Here is a 15,818-nt window from a genome sequence, read left to right on the forward strand (position 1 = left end):
CCTTACTCCCTGTGATGGGGTCCAGAGGTCCAGAAAGGTCGTGCATCAGGCCAGACTCCCAGATGCGTCATGTCCCAGTTGTGCTCCCATCCGCCACCACCCCCCCACAGGACTTGGCCCAGCCAGGTCTCCAGGGGTTCTCCAAGACCTGAGGGCCAGCACCCACACTGACCAGGCCTCTGCAGGCCCAGCTCCCAGATGATCCCCACCCCCACCCCCAGGGCCTAGGGCAAAGGCATAGCAGGTCCCCATCCTGGGGACGCCCTGCTTTCCCAGCCTGAGCTGCAGTGAGCGGCAGGGGCTGCAGCTCAGTGTGTGTCCCGAGGCGAAGCAGCCCTCTTTCCCCTTAACCAGGAGGGAAAGGAAAGCTGCCTCCCTGACCCTGGGGAAGGGCAGGCCTTTGCTCCCAGAGACCTCAGCACCCCCGACCCGCGTCCTCGCTGACCACTGAGTGAAGGGGCAGGTCTGGGTCTGGGCCAGATCCCGCCCAATGAAACTCTGAGGGCAGCGGGTTGACTGCTGGTGGCCATCATGCCCTGTCCACCTCAGACCCCATTGGCCCTCAGGGAGCAGGGAGGGTGAAGGTGGCTGCTCTGACCAGGGTCCAGCGGAATATGGCCGCCCTCTCCAGGCAGTGGGGGCAGCGCGGGAGCAGAACCTAGAGCTGGAGACACGAGCCGGGTGAGAGGGGAACTTTATTGCGAAACCCTGGGGCAGGCACTTAGCATTCAGACCTCCCTGGTCCTGCGAGGTGAGAGGTCACCACCTGACAGACGCCCCTTGACGGAGGACCCACACCTCCCACACGCCTGGAGCAGGGCCCTGTCCCAGAGGTCGCTAGGTCAACTCCACTCCGGAAGGCGGGAAGAGGACAAGGGCTGACCCACAGACTTGAGTGCCCCAGCGCCCGGCTGCAGGGCCAGAGGGTGGGCAGAGGTAGAGTGGGCATAGGTTTCTTCATCAGCTCTGGACCAAGGTCCAGGATCCGGGTCCACATCGGCATGTGTGTCCTCGAGGCTGGAGGCCCCCGTGCCTGCCAGCCCCCCAGCTGGCACAGTGCCCTCATGCCTCAGAACCCTGCTGCAGCCCTCACACCCAAGGAGCAGGGGCTTTTGCTCACATGGCTGCCCACGGCCACCCGAGCCCCTTGCATGCTGCCCAGCAGGATCTCAGCAATGCCCCCTCCCCACCCACACCAGGAACTGAGGGGAGGGGAGGCAACAGTAGAGCCACCCCAACTTGGGCCTCCTGCTGGCCATGGCCACTGGCCCTCAGGTGCCCTCAGGTTCACACACGTCTGCATCTACTCAGACATGTGAATTCCAGGAGCACATATGTGCCACACAGCGTAGGTGAACACACGGCTCCAGGCAGCTGTCCCCACTCTGCCACAGCCATGGAAGATCCTTTGAGTCTCAGCACTTTCCAGGGTAGCCCCCCACTTCCAGGCTGAGCAGCTCTGACCATCGAGACCCCTTCCTTTGTCTCCAGGAGGCTCCGGCCCCAAGGCACTGCCCCCCAAAGACAGCCCTCTGCGACCCAGGAGATCTGGAAACAGACACCCCCCCCCAGGGGGGAGCTCTTATGGCACCCAGGTCCCCCATAGCGAGGTACCAAAGGAGACCCAGGTTGCTGGGAGGGGGTAGGAGGACCAAGGAAGTCCAGCATGCTCTATCCAGACTCCTACACCCGTGGCTCACACACGTGCAGGCTTCCCACAAGGCGCGGCGTGTAGACAAGGGTCCCAAGCCAGGGGTGGGCGCTGCTGGCTGCAGTGGTGTTGGGAGGTGCCCCTCGTGGGAGTCTGGCGGGCCGAGGCGGGAGGGCAGGCGGGCTCAGGCCCCTCCTCGGGTCCGAGTGCGGCTGGCGAGCCGCATTCCCCTCACTGCTTAACGTCCAGGCTGCCAGGCGGCTGCGGTGGCTCTGGGGGCTTGAAGCTGAGGACTTCCTGGTAGGTGAGCTCTGCGAGGGGAGGAGGAAGGGTGAGCTCAGGCCTTCAGCAGTCCAGGCCCACCACCCTCCGAGAGCAGCCTCGGCCCATGGGCCCCTTCCTGGGCCTGCCCCGTGCTGCCCCCAAGCCTCTGCTGGACACACCCAACCCCAGCTCTACCTGACCCCCTAGAGTGGGGCTGGGGGGCCGTGTCGTGGCCTCGCTCAGACCACTCTCAAGAGAAACTGGAGCACTTCCTGCAGAAAACAGGCAGCGCTCAGCCTCTGGGGGACGCAGCCCTCAGGCCCACCCTTCCACTCCTCCACCGTGCGCTCCTTGGCCTCAACGCTTTCGTCGTAGGGCTCGGCCTCGGGCTCATCCTCGGGGTCGTGGTACTGGCTGAAGTAGGCATGGGCCAGGGCCTCGGCTGCACTGACCCTCTGGTCACTGTCCAGCACCAGCATCCGTCCCAGGAGGTCCACAGCTGCAGAGGGGCGGGGTGCAGGGCTGGTCATCTCCACAGCCAGGGCTAGACGTGGAGCCCAGCCCGGACCCAGGGCCCATCCTCACCCAGGGGGTTGGCTCCACGGAAGATGCTCCTGAGGTCCTTCTGGGGCATGTGGGGCAGGGACTGGATGTAGGTCCGGGCCTAGGAGCACAGGGGAAGGGCCTGAGGGGCGGCTCGACGCCTGCCTGAGCCAGGCAGGGGCCTGCCGGGAGAAGCCCCCACACTCAGTCTCTCCAGCAGGCCTGGGCGAGGGCATACGCGGACCAGAGGCCTCCCCACTTTGGGTCTGGTGGCTACAGCACCTTGCCTGGGCCTGCGTGCCTGCAGGTCCCGGGCCTGGTGCCTCTCCACTGTCCACGGCCAGGACATTGCAGGTGCCGAGGTTTTACCCGCAGTGTCCCTCACGCCTGGAATGTCTCCCCGGTTCACCTGTTTCCCCCTGAAGGGGTCGGCGCCTGCCCTGGGGTCTATTCCACTGTGACCCATGCTCCCCCCGTGGTGCCCCATCTATCCCCACAGCGCCCCTTCCTCCAGAGTGCGGGCGGGGGAGTGGCTGGTCAGCAGAGGGGGCTGGTGGCCGATGACTCACGTGTTCCGACGATATCTTTGCCAGAACCTCAGGGCTGGGTGTGCCCACCACCTCCATGATGCGCTTCAGCTGGTCGATGTCTGCCTGGCTCAGGAAGTGCCCAATGGCCAAGCACGGACTCCCCCCGGGACCCCAAACCCCAGACCTTGGGTCACTGCCCAGAACATGCTCTCCTGCCGCTGGGGACAGCAGAGAGCCCAAGGTGGCACGGTGTGGGGCAGAGGGGGCAAGACTGGCCAGAAAGGGCCAGAGCCCACCCCCCTCGACCCCCGCCCCACAGCAGGAGACCCTGGCTCACCCCTAACCTGCGCCAAGGATACAGTCATTTCCTGGGAAAAGGGCCTTTCCCTGGAGCAGCTCGGCCATGATGCAGCCCACAGACCAGATGTCCACTGTGGGAGGAGGCGTCTCCATCAGTCTGCCCACCCCAAGTCCCTCCTCAGAGAGCTGGGGGCTGGCTGCACTGCACCAGCTCAGCGGCCCCGCACTCACGCTCAGGCCCAAAGCCAGCAGCCCCTCCTCTCTAGACACAACCCTGGGCAGGGGGAAGCGTCAGCCCAGGACCCACCGTGCTCTGCCTTTCTGAAGGTCTGTTTGTGAACGCAGGTCCCCCACCTGGCCTGTCCCCCAAGGTCCTTGGCCTCTGGGTCCCAGCCCCACCCCCTCCCCAGGCCCACCGGCCCCAAGGGGCTGCCCCACACGGGCTGACGTCACCTGTCTGGTTGTAGTGCATCCAGTTCAGCATGATCTCAGGGGCCCGGTACCAGCGCGTGGCCACGTAGCCAGTCATCTCCTCGTCCGCCTGGCGCGCGAGCCCAAAGTCCAGGATCTAGAGGCACCGCCAGGCGTGTCAGCGCCTCCGGGTCTCTGCCTCCCGGCCGGTCGACCCGCCAGCCCCTCCCCCAGCGGCTCACCCGCAGCTCGCAGTCCTCGTTCACAGCCAAGTTGCTGGGCTTCAGGTCCTGCAGGGCGGGCGCGGCGTGAGCGCCGGCAAAGCCGCCGCCGCCGCCGCAGGAGCCCCACGCCCCCCGTCGCGCGCGGCACCTACCCGGTGGATGATCCCCGCCGAGTGGATGTACTGCGAGGGGGAGACGGCGGGGGCGTCAGGTTCTGCCCCCTGCGCCCCCGCCCGCCCCCCGCTTCCGCGCCCACCTTCAGCCCGCGCAGCAGCTGGTACACGAGGAACTGAACGTGCTCGTCGCTCAGCGCCTGGCACTTGACGATGTTGTTCAGGTCGGCGCCCATCAGCGTGGTCACCAGGTACCTGGGTAGCGGCGGCAGGGATGAGCACAGAGTCCCCACCCCAACCCCGCGCCCTCCCCGCCACGGCCGCTCACACTTCGCTGAAGTCCTCGAGGGAGGTGGCCGGCGTGAACACGTCCAGCAGCCCGATGACCTGGGTGCAGAGGGCAGTCAGGGCTCGGCGGCCCGCGGGCGCCCCCCTCCCCCGGCCCGGCCGCCCCCAGCTCACGTTCTCGTGCTTCAGGTGCTTGAGCAGCCGCAGCTCGCGGTACGTCCTCCGCGCATGGATGAGCGACTGGAAGGGGCGCGACAGCTTCTTCACCGCCACCCTCTGGCGCAGCCGCGTGTCGTAGGCTGAGCTGCAAGGCGGTCTGTGAGGCCCAGCCTCGGTCGCGAGGTCCCCACAGGCCAGAAGGCCTCCGGCACCAGGAGGCGGTCTGAACACTCCCTCCAAGCCTCTCCCCTCCCTCCTGGAGTCCTGCACCTTCCTCCAGAGTCAGTTCACCCTCCACCCCACCCTCTGACCCCCAGCCTTCCCAGCCCACCTGGGAGCCCAGGGCAGGACCTGGATTTCTCCTGTCTCCTGGCCCCAGTGACTCTTGCCCCCAGCTCAGGGTGGAAATAACAGGCCAGGGAAACAGCCAGTGGCAGACAGCAGGCAGCACCCCCAGCTCCCCCATAGGCCAGGGGGTCTGGGGGGCCCCCTGAGGGGGTTCCAGAGTCACCTCCAAAGCCCCCAAATATCCAAAATATGGAGAAAAACCTGACCAAAGGGGTTTATTGCATCGTTATCTTTCACAGTGAGAAACTGGACAGCAGGAAATACCTAGCAGAGGGTGGTGCCTGGACCCACAGAATATTTCCCCTCGTGCAACCCCACTCCCCTGAGGTCTAGACCCTCAAGCCCCACACCCAGCTACTCTTCACAGGAGATGCCACACTCACGGGCATCATCCTCGAACACAAGTGGCCTGGTCGTCCAGTGGCCCCACTGCCCCTCGGGAAGGGATGCCTTCGCCCAGTGTTCCCTCTGGCTGCTGCCCCCCCCTTCCCTCCCACTTCATCTCCAGGATCCAGCCTCCCTCCAGAGTGAGTGGAGCCTCAGCCCACCTCCCATGCCCACGCGGCCCAGGGAGCAGCTCCTGCAGGACCTGGGGTGCGCATGGGCCCAGGCAGTGGTGGAGGAAAGTCCCTCCCCCATCCAAGTCACTGCTGGGGTGGGAAGTAGGGGAGTGGCTCTTCACGGGGTGCGTGTGCACGCTCGTGTGTGTGTGTGTGTGTGTGTGTGTGCGTGCGCACGCAGCAGATCCTTTTGTGTCTGCACAGTCAACAAAGGACTGTGGGAATTGGCACCGGGTCACCAGCTTCCTCAGACATCAGAGGAGGGAGGGAGCCCATCACCGGCATGGGGGCCCTGCAGAGCTAAGTGGTGGAGAGAGACCTCCCCTGGGGAGCCTGACTGTTCCTACGAGTTCCCAGAAGGCACTTCCAGCAAGGGCCCTGTCAGATCCCCCAGGGACCACTCACACATTGGCCCACACCCTCTTCCTGCCCTTGTGGTCTTTGACATGAAGATAGAGGCCTGTGGCTGGAATGGCTGGAATGGCCTGAGGTTCTTGATGGCTGGCCAGTGGCAGAGTGAGATCTGAGGCCCAGGGGACCCCAAACGTCTGCTCCAGGCTCCAGTGCTGGGCCTCGTAAGGGGGTCTGAGAAGTCCCACTCCCAACCTTCTGCAGGATCCTGGAGCAACACCCTGCCCCCAGGGGCCCTGCCTCCCCACACCCATGACCCCCGCAGTCACCCCGCATTTCACAGGTTCTGGGTTCTGGGGGGACACCTCTCAACGTCCACACCCACAGTCAGGCTCACTGTCAACACTGAACTGCAGCCTGGACTGTCCGCAAGCAAGCCCCTTGCCACCCAAAGCCCCCTCCGGCCTCCACCCCACCAGGTCCAGAGGCCTCCCCCGGCCCCACCCTCCCTACTGTCTGGGCTCCAGGGCCTAACTGCAGGCTGCATGTGAGCTCTCTTGGTTGGGGCAAAAATGGGGTGGGGTGTAGACGCCCCCTGGGGGGGATGGTAGGCGTCTCTGATCGGGCCTAAGCCCCATTCGGAGCCTGAGATCCCTTGGAAAATGGGGCAGTGGACTGGACCCACGGGGGAGCTTGAGGTCGTTCTTAGGTGAGGGGTCTTGCCCCCCAGCCCCCAATCTGGGCTCTTCCTTTTCAAACAGAGCTACCCACCCTGGGGTGGGGGTACCTGCCGGAGCCCAGGGCTGCCTGGCCCTTGACCGGGGGCACCCCCGATGCATGCTCAGACATCAAGGGCCCCGGGGGACCTGCCCGCCCTTTCGCCAGCTGTGACGCCGCAGGATTCGGGCCCGGAGGGGGACGCTCCGGGTTGGAGGGGCGGGAGGACGACCCCTCTCCCGCCGGGGAGAGGCTCGGGTAGGAAAGTTTCCCTCACGCCCCCACCCCCCATTCATTCCTCGGATCTGCGTAAGGCCCGGGGGCGGAGGCAGGGCGAGCCCCTCCCCACGCCGGGAACCCCGCACGGGCGGGGAGGGGGCGCGCGCTCAATCCCCCCGCCCTTGCCCCGTCCCGCCCCTACCAGACGGAGCCGTAGGCGCCCGAGCCCACCGGGCGCAGCCCTTGCAGCCGCTGCGGCACCTCCCACACCGTCTTGTTCAGCTCCTGCCGATAGAAGCCGGCGCGCGGGCCCGACATGTCCAGAGCGGCCGCAGCTCGGCCCGCGCCCCGCGCCCCGCCCCGCGCCCCCCGCCCCGCGGAGCCCGAGCCGGAGGCCGGAGGCGGAGCGGAGCGGGGCGGAGCCGGGGAGGGGGTTCCCGCAGACGAACGCGCGGCTTCCTGCCCCTCCGCGGCGGCGGTCGAGCGGAAACCGGCCTTCCCGGGGCGGGGTGGGGAGGTGGGGGGAAGGGGATGCCGTGGAACGACTTACCGCCCACCTCCCGGGGTCCACGCACTTCCCCAATGTCCGCCGCGTGGGTCCTCGGCGCGGCACCGCCCGGACCAGGCCGCCACCACCTCTCAGGACTCAGCTCCCCGCACCCTCCCCTGCCGGCACAACCGCCGGCACCGCCCCGCTGTCCACCTCCCGTCCCCGCATCCCGCCATCCGCCTAGTCCGGGTCCTGCGGTTAACGCGCCTTCAACCTGCTCTGGTCCGTGCATCCCTACTCTCCTCTCACCTGCACCGCACCTCTCCCCCCAGCGTGCTCCCACAGAAATGAAGGTAGAATCCTCTAAATCAAAGAAGCCAGGGACAAGCCATGGGAGGTATTTTTTATCAGAATAGAAAATGCCCCCTAATAAAAGCTAGGCATTTGCTTGCATAGGGCCCGTCCGCCGCGGGCAGATGTAAGTGCCTTGGATCCTGGGTCAGCCTGCCTTCCCTCCCCCGTGGAGGCCATCCGGCCTTGGCGGTGTGCTTCGCTTCCCAGGAACCCTTCCACGGTCTGCTGTGGCGTCCTGCACGGGCTGGCTCCGGGGCTGGGCCCTGCTGCCCCTTGGGAGAAGCGTGACTGCCGGGCCAGGCCCGGAGACCAGCCCTCAGGACCAGGGACAGCGGCGGCACCAGGGGCCTTTGGGGTGTTGGGCCCATAAGAAGCTCTCCCCAGATGGGTCCTCTTTGGGGCCTGGTACCTTTCCTCCTTCTGAAACAGCTCCCTCAGCTGTCAACTCTTCGAGGAAGCCCACCCTGACTTTCCTAGGTCCTGCGGGGCTCCCCTAGTTGGAAACCACCGTCCCCCGAGATCGGCGAACTCTGCCCAGCACCGCACATCTCCTCTCTCCACCTGGAAGGTGTAGTTCGCACAGGCGGCAGAAACTGTGAGGGGCCTGTTCCCTAGTTCAGCATCTGTCTAGAGCTCTAGGTCAGAGTGATTATTCCTACTTCCCACTTAAAGTGACAGTGGTTCGGAGAGAACATTGCCTGGGATATAAATACCTCCTGACCCTCCACCCTGCAGAAGCAGTGGGTAGAGGTTGGGCTGCCCCCGCCCAGGAGAGGGGGAAATCAGGCTGAGGTCCCAACCTTCCACTTTTCTGAAACAAACTAAAACCTGAGTTTTTATGTGAAATCTCCCGATACTCAAATATTGATAACCAAATTAAAATAAAACATGTCAACACAGTACCAGGCAAACGGACACTTCTGCCTGGCAGATCCGGACCCTGGGGGGAGCCCAAAAGTGAGAAAGGAAGCAGGGTCCCAGTCCCAGCTGCTCCGGCCTCAGTTCCCTCTCTGGGAGCCAGCAGAGGTCGGCGGGGATGGGGTGAGGACGCCGGTGTCCCTTCCCCCAGCCGCCCCACCCGGGGCCTCCTCGGGGCCTCACGCTAGGGGCACTTTCCCGGCAGCCCGCCGGGCGAAGCAGCCGAGGTTTTGTGCGGAGTTAATGGAGCTTCAGCTAAAGCAGGGGAAGAGGAGGCGGGAGGGAGCAGCGGGCCGTGGGAACCGGCCGCGCTGCAGGGAGGGGCGGCCTTTGTCCCTCTCCCCCACGGGGGCAGGGGTGTCTGTCGACCCGGAATCCCAGCTGCGAGTGGTCAGCGCTGACCAGAGGGGAGCGGCCTCACTGCCCTGCTCAGCGGTCACACACCGCACTGAGACCCTCCCTCAGCGTTCAGCAAACCTGCCCTGGGCACAGGGGCGCCCGCAGTGTGCCCCGCTGCCCCGGCAGATCAGTCTCGGCCAAGTTGCCCTCTGGAGGGGAGGGGGCTGTGATACTGCAGGGGAATGACCAGGGAGGATTCCCCGTGGTGGTGGGGTGGCAGGGGGAGCACAGTCAGAGCCCCCAGAGGTGACAGCAGTGATGCTGGGCCAGCTTCCAGACGGTCCTGCCTCTCAGGACTTAGCCTGACTTGAAGACCAGAATGGAGAGTGGCGGCCATGGGTGCAGGGCCGTGGCAGGCTGGGCAGCGAGCACCGACAGGATTTCAGATTTTTATTCGCACTGTGCTGTGTTTTCACAGCGTTATCCCGGCCGGCAGGTCGAGGACTGAGCCTGGAGGGAGGGTGGTGTGGATGGAGGGCAGCCAGGAGTGGCAGGCCTTGCCAGTGGGTGTGCAGATGGGGCACGGATGGGGCGGCACGGAATAGCCTCCTGTGAGCCCTGGGTCCCCGGAATCCCCCCCCGCCTCCTTCCACTCTCTACTGCGATTCACAGCTACCCCTAAGTACCGAGATGCCCCCACCATCCGTGTCCACTGTCCCCTCTCCACAGGTCCAGGCCATCCCCTCTTCAGCCCCACACTGGTCTCCTGGCTGCACTTCTCCCTGAGGTCAGAACGAGCTTCCTAAAATGCTATCTGGCCCTGGCACAGGGGCCCCATGATTTAGGTGAGGTCTCCTGCTCTTAACAAGCAAGCAGGGTGTGGTCCTGGGCTGTTTTCTGCAATTTGGAAGGAAAGGTCATCGAGGTCGCTGGTCACCTCCATCCCTGCATCTCCCCACTCCCACTGCATTGGGAGGAAAGTGGGAAGTGGAAAGTGAAGAAGGCTGGGTCACCCCTTGGTCTGCCAGCCTCCTGCCCACCCCCGTGCACCCAACATCCATGCCCAGTTTCTTCACTGGCCCCATGAAAGCATGGCCCCTGGATCCCTTCACACTCCTGTCCTCCGAGGGGGAAGGGAACCCCACCTGTTAGACCCGCAGCAGAAGGTGGGCTCACTGACTCTTCTCCATCTCATGCCTGGCCGAGGAGCAAGTGGCCCACAGGGGTCCAGTCTAGAAGCCAGGCCTCCAGGTTCCTGCTCCCCCTGCCCCCGCTCCCCCCAGGGTGAACACTCCCAGACCATGCCACCCCTGCTCTGGTTTAGAAGTACCTTGTTCAGATCTCCTGCCCATCTGGGTTTCTGGTCCTGACCATAGCACACTGTCATTTCAGGGTCCCTGGGGTGGGGGACATCAGCTGTTTGCCTAGTACCCCTTCCACGTGGGAGGGGTGTTCCACGTGGCTCAAAACGGGCTGTCCCTGTACAGAAGTGGCTTATGATCGAGGCCGAGCCCATTGAGACTTCTCAGCCACAATGGTGTGCCCCAAGTGGAGGAGACACAGGCTGGGGTGCCCTGCCACCAGCGTCCCAGGTGTCTGAGAATAAAGGAGCACGTGTTGGGGAGAAGTTCAGATAGGTGGAACCCAAAGACATGTGAGCACCTGGATCCAGCCATATCTGAAGCTGGACCCGTTCGCTTGCCTTTACGGAGCCACTAAATCCCTTTTCTGCTAGGGTTGGTATTCTTGGAACACAAGGGCTCCCTCAAGGAAGGCCCTCTCTGCCGCCTTTACTGCTGTGTCCCTAGTGCCCAGGACCACGCGTGTTGAGTGAACGAGTGAGGGGCCCAACGCGCTGGTGCTGCGTGTGCACGCACACGCGCACGCCCGTGTGGTCACGGTACGTGTGCCTGACTGGCCACAGAGGAGCGCATCTCACGGCTCCTGCCCTGTGTGCAACACAGGGGTTGGGAGCAGTCTGCCTCCCCACATGGCCTGCCTCTGGGAGAAGCCCCTCCTTCCTACAACAAAGGTGCCATTTGCTCTCAGGTGCCTGGGACCCCAGGAGGAGCTGACCCTAATGGCCCCACAGCCTCGAGCAGGGGGACACAGGGCCTCCCTCCAGGAACCACCGTGTCCAGTGGGGTCTGCACCCAGTAGGGCCTTACTAAACGTGTGCTGGGTGGACCACACCTGTGAGGCACCGCACCTCAGGAAGGAGAAAACAGGTCCCCGAGAGCTCGCGCCACGCCCACCCCTGCCACCAGGTGGCGCCCAAACGGGCCCAATCCCGCACCGTGGGGGGCGGGGCCGCCGCCCTGTGCCCTTGGAACCCCCACCTGCTTCAGGATCACTTTCAGTGCTGGGGTGCACCAGGATGTGCCTCTGGGACAGGTTCGCACCCCAGCGCTCACCTCCCAGCCCTGACCACCATCCTGTCCTGCTGGGGCAGCAGGAAGGCGTGGACTCGGCCGAGCTGGTGGCCGTGGACGGGCTGCCTCAGCACACCCAGCAGGCCTGGCCCAGGGGAGCCAGGGACTGTGGGGTGGGTGTGCGAGGCCACACGGGCCCACCTTCAGGTGAGCTTCTGGGGCCAGGAGTGCACAGGAAGGGAGGCCGTGGGCAGGACAGGCCCGGTACCAAAACGGGGCAGGTGTGTAGGGACGGCGGGTCGGCAGCCCCGGGAAGAACCCAGCCAACCAGCAGAGTGAAAAAGACAGCTGTATTTGATTGACAATTAACAAGATTTACAAAAAGGGTTGCGGGTGTCCTGGCGGAGCTGCTCCCGGCCCCCCGGACCTGGGCAGGGCCTTCAGGTCAGCCTGTCTGACAGGCTGGGACCCTGATCCCCAGTCTGCTGGGTCCCTTCTGGCCGCCTGGGCCTCGACGTCTGACGTCCAGCTTGACCTTTGAGGTGGGGCCTGCAGCACGGAGTCCCCCGGGAGTGCCAGTGCCCCGCAGGGCAGGCCAGCGAGGTCAGGAAGGCATCGTACCACTTTTCTGCCCCAGTCCAGGTAGGGCAGACGGACAGAGTCTGGGCACTAGGTCCTGGGGGCCGAGGGCACTCAGACCTCACCCCAAAAGGCCCAACCCAGGTATCTGAGGCGGCTGCTGGTGCCTGGGGAGGGGGGCTGAGGCCCGACTGCCCCCAGCAACCCAGCGCGGCGCCGGGGACATAAGGCACGTTTTCGAATCACTCAGGAGGCTTGAAGGAGACACCCCCGGTGCTGGTTCTGCAGGAGGGAACTGGTGCTGGTGGGCGCCCGGCACTATTGCTCAGGAGAAGGGTGCCATGAGGCTACAAATGCTGAGGTGGGGGCCCCCCTGCCACGCACACACTCGGAAGCCCGGGGGCTCTTGCTCTGCCAGAGAGAGAAGGGCTGAGTCCTGCCCGCTTGGCCGTGCTCCCCCGGGGCCGCCCAGCGCCCGGCAGTGGGTGTCACACACCTGTGTCCCGAGACCATGACGGTGGAGGTCGCGGTCAGAGGTCCGTGACCTTGTTCTCAAGCGCAGCCGCGATCTGCTGCAGGCGGAAGGCCAGCTGCATCTTCTGGGCGGCGGGATCCTCCTCCAGGGCGTTGATGATCTGAGGAGGGGTCACGTCAGAGCACAGGCCAGGGTCAGGGTCAGGGTTAGGGTGAGCACGGCCGTCCTGGAAGGACCGGACCCCTACCTCGTCGTAGTACTTCTGCGTGTACTGGTAGAGCTGGTGCAGGGCCACGAGGGTGTTCAGGGAGTCCGTGTGCGCCTGGGAGGGTGGCGGAAGGGCTGCGTGACCCAGGGACAGGAGGCTGTCTCCCAGTGGAGCAGGCAGACGCGAAGGGTCCCCCCGGCAGTCGTGACACGCACAGCCACGGCACACCGCGGACAGAGAGTCTCCCACCCATGCAGACCCACGGCAGGCGGGGCTGGCTCAGAGCTGCTTGCGAGCCCCGCCGCCCCCCAAGCCCCCTCGTCTGCGCCTCTCCTTTCCCCCCCGTGGGCACAACTTTGCCCGCCCCCCGTGCAGTCTCCTGGCTCGCGCAGCAGGGCCTTCCGGGGGGGCGGGGGTCGTGGAGGGCTAATCCTGGGGGGGGCTCAGCTTGTGGGTCCCCTGTGCCACCCTTACCCGGGAAATCTCTGCCAGGTGTGTGTTCATGTCCTGGTCGCTGACCTGCACCATCTGTCTGATCCCCTTGTAGTAGCTGTGAGGGGAGGGGGAGTTACACAGGGTGGGCCACAGGGGGCGGGTACCGGAACGGTGGGGTGGGGGGCGGTGGCTCCCGGACGCTGGACCCGAAGCTACCCACGGGCCCCACCTCCTGATCACAGGCCTGCACCGCCCGGGGGCCCTGCTGGGTGGGGGCTGAGGGTGGGCAGCCAGGCTCTGGCCTGGCTCGTTGGGGGGTGGGGGGGACTCACTCCTCCACCATCTTCTTATAGGTGGAGATCTCCTTGGCGTAGAGTAGCTTGTTGCTGGGAGAGTCCTGTGGGGGTCAGAGCCAAGTGACACCCAGGCCGAGACACCTGCACGCGCTCAGGATACCCAGAGAAAGAGGGGTGTGCGGGGGATGGGGGTCCAACGGCGGTAGCTGCCCTACCTATCCACAGACCTGACGGTGTTTTCGTCATTTTGTGATTAATAGTAAAACTCACTTTTTCCCTCTCATGGAAGGGAAGGAGCTCGGGGTCCCAGGCTGCCACAGGTCCACTGCCCAGGGGGCCTCCCTCCGCCCCAGGTACCCTGCACCTGTCTTTCTACTGAGCTCCAGCCCCCGCTGTGCAAATCCACGCCCCAAAGCGACCTCCTCACCTGCACCACAGCCCCCTCCCCTGATGCTTCGCGCTGCCAGGAAGCGGGCTGGGCCGCCCGCAGCTGCACTTACGCGGCTCAGCTTGTGCTCTGTGCGTGTGCAGGCGTCCATGAAGGTCTGTGCGATGACCGACAGGGAGGCGTCCACCACCTCGTGGACGTGCACGTCGAAGATGAAATGGGGGTTCTTGAGGATGTTCACCCAGAACCGGAGAGGTAAACTGAGGCGGAACGACAGGGTGTGAGGGGCCGCCGAGGCCTGGAGCAGGGCGGGCGGGGTGGGTGGAGGCACGGAGCCCACACCTGTTGGTCTTCCAGATGTGGATGGTGTCCTCGTCCTTGATGTCGTGCTTTTCTGCCTGCTCGTCCAGGAAGTCGAAGAAGTACTTGACTGCGGGCGGCACCGCGTGGCCAGGCGCCAGCACGCTCTGGAAGAAGTTGTCCACGAACTGCTGCAGCGTGCCCTGCGGGGCGGGAGCGGGGCTCAGCGCGTCCCACTGGCGCCGTCCCAGGTCTGCCTCCCACACGCCCTCCGCGGCCCACCTTGACCGAGAGCAGGCGGGTCAGGTAGATCTCGGTGATGGCCTTGGTGCGCTCCTTTTCCTTCATGCTGCCACGCTTGGACTTGCCTTCGTCCACCTCGTCCGTTGGCCGCACCAGGTGCCACACCCGGTTCTCCTCCTCCAGGAGGGCGTGGCCTGTGGGGGAGGGGGGTGCTGAAGGACGAGGACCGGGGCCCGGGGCCTGGGTCCCACGGCGGGCTCACAGCTCCCCCGAGACGGCGGCATGGGGCGGACGCTGGCTCACGATGACCTCCAGAGGCCAGAGGGGCCCGGACAAGGGGAAGGGACTCACGCTCCCCAGGCAGGTCCTGCTGGCTGTCCTCAGGCTGCTGGGAGACCCCCACCTTCGACAGGATAAGAGTGGCCCCATCCCGGACCTGGGGAACAGAGTCATGAGGGCGGCCCGCCTGCCCCGCTCTCAGCAGGGGCTTCGGCCCACCCGGCCGCCACACTCACGTTGTAGTGCATCAGCGTGTTGACGCGCTTCCACCGGCCCTCCCGCTGAGAGGTCAGGTCCAGGTCTGACAGGATCTGGGCTGTGGACCCAGGACGCCACTCTGTGGGAGGACACAGCCCAGCTCCTGGAACCCGGCCACAGCCCACCCTGTCCGGGCCTCCTCTCGCTATCCCCCACCCGACCTGGCCGACTGGGCTTCCACGGGCACAGAGCCAGGCACACGAGGGTGGTGCTCACCGAGGACCACACTGTCAGCCTTGGGCCAGCGGGAGCAAGGCTGCGTGCGGTACACCTGGTCAATGATCTTCTCCTTGACCTGGGAGATGGTGTCACAGTTGAGGACCTTGACAGGGATGGCGTCGACCCCTTCGTCCTGGACGATCACGCTCACCATCTGCCAGGGGACACAGAACGAAGGGCCAGTTGGGGAGGGGCCCTCGCCCTCGCTCGCCCCAAACCGGGGGCAGTCTTGGGGCTCCCCCCGAGTGGCGACACCCTCAGGTGGAGGAGTGGTGGTGGGGATCCGGAGCCCCTTCAGCACCCAGGCCTCACCCTTTCCTGCGTGCCATGGCTCAACAGGACAGAGGGCAGAGGACTGCTCACTTCTAGGTATCACGCAACACACAGGCGTCACGGGGGCACACGCCACGTACCACCTCCACACGCGCACGAGTTTACCACCACTCACTTGGTGTGCCCAGGCCCCTCAAATGCCTGCAGCAGGCCCGGGCACCCAGGAGGCAGCTGGCTTGGGGCCGTGACACTTAGAGCCTCTCTCCAGTGACCCACGAGCCTGCTGGAGGCCCATGACCCAGGCCCCTCCCTGAACACGGGTGGGCCCAGCACGGGGAACGGGTTCTAATGCAAGTCCACGAAGGAGGCGAGTGGCATCAGCCTCTGGCCCTGAGGCTGGCCCGGAAGCCGGCCCCTGAGGTCCCGCAGCAACCCGCCCAGCCCCAGGGGCTCACCAGGGGTGCATACTCCACGTCGTCCCCCAGCAGCCCTGTGTCGTTGAGGGTGTATTTGGCTTTCTTCTGCACAGCATCCACCGGCCCCTTCTCCACCTGATGCTTGATGGCCTTGAAGAGCTTGTACAGCGGCTCCCCTGCGCTGTCCTGCAGCAACACGGGCGGCTGAGCCACGGTGGGACTGATCGTGCCAGGGTGGGAAGCAAACCCGTCCAGGTGGAGCTGGGCCGCAGGGAGGTGGACATCCGGGGGGTACAGC

The 15,818-nt window shown here is 65.3% G+C and overlaps 2 protein-coding genes across 12 annotated transcripts in view; both read right to left on the reverse strand.

The window, feature by feature from the left end:
* Positions 1–677: 677 nt before the first annotated feature.
* Positions 678–7,055, reverse strand: MAPK11 (mitogen-activated protein kinase 11). Of its 3 annotated transcripts, none has more exons than XM_067698477.1 (12): positions 6,881–7,055; positions 4,499–4,628; positions 4,365–4,423; positions 4,180–4,291; positions 4,076–4,105; positions 3,942–3,989; positions 3,742–3,856; positions 3,348–3,419; positions 3,028–3,107; positions 2,501–2,579; positions 2,368–2,414; positions 678–1,962 (listed from the first exon to the last, which is right to left on the reverse strand). In XM_067698477.1, exons 1-12 carry the CDS (start codon positions 6,994–6,996, stop codon positions 1,684–1,686), a joined length of 1,167 nt encoding a protein of 388 aa, XP_067554578.1. In that variant the 5' UTR covers positions 6,997–7,055; the 3' UTR covers positions 678–1,683. The 3 variants fall into 3 exon arrangements, with proteins under 3 accessions (XP_067554578.1, XP_067554580.1, XP_067554579.1); XM_067698479.1 differs by having other exon boundaries at positions 1,735–1,962; positions 2,241–2,414; positions 6,881–7,050; XM_067698478.1 differs by having other exon boundaries at positions 1,819–2,414; positions 6,881–7,052.
* Positions 7,056–11,487: 4,432 nt separating this feature from the next.
* Positions 11,488–15,818, reverse strand: part of PLXNB2 (plexin B2) — a 29,639-nt gene continuing 25,308 nt past the window's right edge. For 6 of the 9 annotated variants that reach the window (XM_067698488.1, XM_067698490.1, XM_067698487.1 and 3 more), the window contains 11 exons: positions 15,560–15,706; positions 14,829–14,985; positions 14,591–14,691; positions 14,427–14,511; positions 14,115–14,269; positions 13,875–14,035; positions 13,645–13,792; positions 13,181–13,245; positions 12,888–12,963; positions 12,453–12,527; positions 11,488–12,365 (listed from right to left, as the gene is read on the reverse strand). In XM_067698488.1, the coding sequence (XP_067554589.1) occupies positions 12,261–12,365; positions 12,453–12,527; positions 12,888–12,963; positions 13,181–13,245; positions 13,645–13,792; positions 13,875–14,035; positions 14,115–14,269; positions 14,427–14,511; positions 14,591–14,691; positions 14,829–14,985; positions 15,560–15,706 (1,275 nt within the window). In that variant the 3' untranslated portion in view covers positions 11,488–12,260. The remainder of the gene's footprint in view (positions 12,366–12,452; positions 12,528–12,887; positions 12,964–13,180; positions 13,246–13,644; positions 13,793–13,874; positions 14,036–14,114; positions 14,270–14,426; positions 14,512–14,590; positions 14,692–14,828; positions 14,986–15,559; positions 15,707–15,818) is intronic. The other 3 variants (XM_067698495.1, XM_067698494.1, XM_067698493.1) reach the window with 3 other exon arrangements.

Source organism: Pseudorca crassidens, chromosome 11, assembly GCF_039906515.1.
Source record: "Pseudorca crassidens isolate mPseCra1 chromosome 11, mPseCra1.hap1, whole genome shotgun sequence".
NCBI lineage: Eukaryota > Metazoa > Chordata > Mammalia > Artiodactyla > Delphinidae > Pseudorca > Pseudorca crassidens.